Genomic DNA, 4,371 nt, shown 5'->3' on the forward strand with positions numbered 1-4,371 from the left:
AAAAAAAAAAAAAAAAAAAAAAAAAAAAAAAAAAAAAAAAAAAAAAAAAACAGCCAAAATGGTTCTCCTTACATTTATAGCCTTCAATTTCGTTTGCAGATTTTTTTTATGCAACTTGTTTATGCAGTTAACTATCAGTTGGGAATTCTTCGACTCGACTTCAGACAGCACGTTCTCCGCGCTCTGCATGAAGATGTTGGTCAGCAGGGCATCTTTGCTAACTGTGGAGGGCAGGAGGAAATTCACATGGGTAAATATGTATGTGTCTACATGCACAAGTACGTGTGCGTGTACGTACAAAAGTATAACAATCGCTGTGAATGGGAGGGGTACAAGCATCACTCTGTGGCGGTTGAACACATTTTAATCACATTCTCACACGAAAACGGGGGTGTGATGCTTTGGACTTGAACCGATAGGAATTTTCTCCCCGTCTCTTTTGGCATCCCCCCAAAAAAATTCCACCACATCACTTTTTCGTGTTTAATATATGCTTATGTAATTTTACAGTAGTTCCCTTTAGGCACGTATTCCTCCTTCAGCTTGACGACTTTTTTTTTCTTCATGGTTGCGGCAGTTATTCATTCGTGGTGACTGCTACGCGGCTACTGCTACACGGCCACTGCTACACCGCAACTGCCACACCGCAACTGCCACACCGCAACTGCCACACCGCGACTGCTGTGCCACTTGGTGGGATTCTCCAGCTTCCCCTTTGCGCGTTAACCGATCAACGGTTGCAACCAGGGTGTCAAATAACAGCGGGGTCTAAATAGGCGCAAAAAGGGATAAACCCCGATTCGCTAGCTACGCGCAATTGGGTTGGAGGTTCATAGCTCTTCAACATGCGTGGGGTTTACCGCCTGGATGACATCCCCTGTTGACATTAATGCGTGGCGGCACTTTCTACCTTTCGTTTGTCGATTCGTTTATGTGAGAAAGTTCGCTCAAAAAATTATGCATCATGCAAAATTTCATCACCTGTCACGTGGTACTCTAGTGTAGGTTTTGTTTTTTTTTTTTTTTTTTTTTTTTTCTTATTTCCTCGTTTGCAGAGATGTATACTGATGGATGAATCATGGTCCTTATGTGGTTACCTAAGCGCGTAGCGCACTTGAGCATACAGCACCCCCGCCTGGGGTCGCCTTCTTCAATTATTACAAGCATTCATAAAACTGCGTACAAGTATCACGTTGGCCGCATGCAATTAGGAGTTGCCCTAATTGGAGTCTCCCACATACATATAGCTTAAAATATAACATGCCCATGGAGGACGAAGTGCGTCGCCTTACCCTCTAACCCATATCAACATCGTAATCACTTCAACACAAAATAATTGCGAACACTCTTAGTAGCAAATGTAAACAATGATGCCACACGTGAGAAAAAAGTTAAACAATGCCCATCAGTTTTTGTTACCCGTATGAATGCGCATAATTTTATGGAGACATAATTTTCCTGTTTTCTTTTTTTTTTTTTTTTTTTTTTTTGTGTGACCAAGGAATAACATTGTGAATTGACACAATGAGGGAATTTAGGAAATACAATAATGGTACCTTTCACGAGGATGAGAGAGAAATGGACTAGAGAGATCATCGGTGGAGCGGATGAAACGCATGATGCAGACAAGGCCCCGCCGGTCAATAAACACCCTCCAACGAAGCGATAGCTCCTACCATCTGCGCACAGCAAATAGCATTCCTCCTTTTTTTTTTTTTTTTCACCCCCCCCATTAGACGGTTATCATCACCGAAAACACTACCATAGGAAATACGGCAGTTATAACAACTCTCGAGTAATGACTCACTTAGAGGGGAGTTAGAGACGGGGCCACGGGCCCGCAGCCCCAATTTAGGGAGGCATCTTCCTGTCTACACCCCGTGTGGCGAATGCAACCAACGGGTTAACGAGATTAACGATATGAGCGAGATCAACACTGCTCCGCGCATTTCCCCTCCCGTAGAACGACGAATACAAGACGAACCCTCACCACAACAGAATAAACAAGTATAACAACAGGAATGCCTACCAGGTACAGATACGCTCACGTGCATGCGTGCACCTATAAGTGACGCTGGAAAGGAAAAATGACAAGGCGGACCACTTCACCAGCGACATTCGACACGCGCTCATCGCGCACATGACGCTCATCACTCTCACCACTGTCCTCCATTATTTGTGCTTTTTTTTTTTTTTTTCCTTTTCCCCTGGAAGAACCACGACGAGCGGGACAGCCATGTGCGCGTGAAAATCTCAAACCTGGACTACACCATCTCGAAGAACGACTTAGTGGTACACCATCAGCCCTGACGTCTTCTCATTGGCGTTGGCCATAGGGATGACCGTAGTTCCCGCGCCAATCTGGGGATGCATGTGCATGCATATCTGTGATCGCATTGTTGCCGTACACGCCGATGTGCTTGCGTCACATGGCCATTTATGTCCCCTCCTTGACACTCTGCTCTAACCCCCCCTCTTGCAGGAACTGTTTAGCAACGTGTGCACAGTTGTGAATGCCTGGATAAACTACGACCACACGGATAGATCGGATGTAATTTGCATTGATGAAAATGGAAGAGGGGCCAACAACGGGGGCTGCCTCCTCCCTCCCCCTTCGCATATGCTCTTCTCCCCTTTTGTGAACATGTGTGTTTCCAATAAGACATCGCTGACCCACATGCCTCTTTTTTTCCTTCACTCAGGGCACAGGCGTGTGCGTTTTCGAAAACATCAACGACGCGCAGCAGGCCATAGACAAATACGACGGTTAGCTGGGGGATGGAAGAGGAGGAAACTTCCTTTAAAAAAGGGGGAAAAATACACACACATCCTTTTCGCAATGCGCATAACTGTTGTAATTTTTTTTTTTGTTTTTTTTTTTTTTCCTCATTTCTCCCTTGCAGGGTCAGAAATCGAAGGAATGGCAATCAAAATGGAAATAATACACAGGAGAAATTATGGCTACAGAAAGAAGTACAAAAGTAGATGCCCTTGGTAGGAGGGCCGCTCTATGCTTCCCCCACAGGGATGCGTTCCCCTAGGGTTTTTTATCATTTGTTGTCATGCTACCAGTCGTTTTTATTTTTTTTTATTTTTTTTTTCTTCCCCACTGGGACACAGTAGTGCTAACTTTTTTAAAAATAATGCACACAAAAAAAAAAAAAAAAAAAACTCGCACAGAGAAGTCTATTTGGCTATTTATTATTTTTTTTTTTTGAGTGTAATTTCGTCAGATAGGTGGGGCGCACGGGGAGGATTCCGTCCGTCTTCTGTTCCTTCGTAGGAGTCGCTGTCCCACGGTTATCCCCCCCTCCACGTAGCTCCTCACTGGTGACCTTTTTTTTTATACTCATATACAACTGATGCGCTTTTTCCCTCCATTGCTGCCATCCTCTGCTTGTGCCATTCTCCGATGGGGGGGCTACACATACATCTTACGTCGCGCCCCAATTCATGTACAGCTTCATCGCCCCCAGGAGCTCCTCCGAAATGTCAATGCGCATTGAAATGATGTCCTCCACCTCACTGGCACTCAAATTGTTTTTATTTTCGTCGTAGAAATCCTTAAAGTCTTGCAAATCGTTTATGTTTAGTAGTTCGCACATTTCCAGCAACTTGGTAAACTCCTTCTTCACGTTGATGCTGGTGAGGGATGTGAAGAACAGCATGAGGTTCCTGATGTCGTTGTCTAATTGGACGCAACCGTACAGGCTAAATTTCTTCGTGCGCACGATCCGCTCGATATATTTGCAGATCTGTAAGGGGGGGGAAATTACATCGCGCATGAATGAATATATGTGTGTCGGGGGGGCAGTGGCCGACTTGGCAACGTCGCAGGGGGTGTACACGAAAATGCCGCGCAAATGTATGCACCGATGTGCTGACGCACGCATGCACGGACGTGTTGACGCACCTTCTCAGCCAGCAAGCCCACACATATTTGAAAGATGTTCTGGTTGAAGTACAGCGAGATGTGGTAAGCGATCAGCTTCATCCGGCTGACCAAGGCGTTAATGTAGGGGTCGTTGAGCTGGTAGTAGGCGTACTGCTCACTCGTTATATCGAAGTTCACGCTCTCGATGATGACCAGCTGCCCAACAAAGTGCACCTTCAACATGTTCAAAAGATTTTTACAATTCTCAATACTCAGATTTTCAAAGTCGCTAAGTAGGTTGTCGTAATTGGCAAACGAGTTGGTAAACATGAGGAGATAATTTTGCTTTTCTTTTTCTTTTTTTTTTTTTTTATCTTTTAAAAATTTGTCCACAAAATAATCGTGAATGAATAGTTTGAAGTTTTGTATGTACTGGTGGCAGGAGTCTATGTTGTTCACGCAGTGGGGGTAGCTGAACTTGGAGCTGATGTTTTGGC

The 4,371-nt window shown here is 44.7% G+C and overlaps 3 protein-coding genes across 3 annotated transcripts in view; 1 reads left to right on the top strand and 2 right to left on the bottom strand.

Moving 5' to 3' along the window:
- Nucleotides 1-566, bottom strand: part of AK88_03401 (uncharacterized protein) — a gene marked incomplete at both ends in the record, with an annotated part of 7,999 nt that extends 7,433 nt beyond the window's left edge. Inside the window, 2 exons of the mRNA XM_012481018.1 lie at nt 73-221; nt 509-566. Coding sequence (XP_012336441.1) covers nt 73-221; nt 509-566 — 207 coding nt within the window. The remainder of the gene's footprint in view (nt 1-72; nt 222-508) is intronic.
- Nucleotides 567-1,524: 958 nt separating this feature from the next.
- Nucleotides 1,525-2,998, top strand: AK88_03402 (uncharacterized protein; the record flags this gene model as incomplete). Its single annotated transcript, XM_012481019.1, has 7 exons — nt 1,525-1,552; nt 1,737-1,795; nt 1,964-2,032; nt 2,215-2,292; nt 2,483-2,551; nt 2,703-2,766; nt 2,904-2,998. 7 exons carry the CDS (start codon nt 1,525-1,527, stop codon nt 2,996-2,998), a joined length of 462 nt encoding a protein of 153 aa, XP_012336442.1.
- A 436-nt stretch (nt 2,999-3,434) lies between these two features.
- On the bottom strand, nt 3,435-4,358 carry AK88_03403 (uncharacterized protein; the record flags this gene model as incomplete). The annotated part of the gene is made up of 2 exons (XM_012481020.1): nt 3,435-3,755; nt 3,914-4,358. Coding segments are annotated over 2 exons (766 nt in total), but the record flags the coding sequence as incomplete, so codon positions are not given.
- Nucleotides 4,359-4,371: the final 13 nt, after the last annotated feature.

This window comes from Plasmodium fragile, assembly GCF_000956335.1.
Source record: "Plasmodium fragile strain nilgiri unplaced genomic scaffold supercont1.38, whole genome shotgun sequence".
In the NCBI taxonomy this organism is placed as follows: Eukaryota; Apicomplexa; class Aconoidasida; order Haemosporida; family Plasmodiidae; genus Plasmodium; species Plasmodium fragile.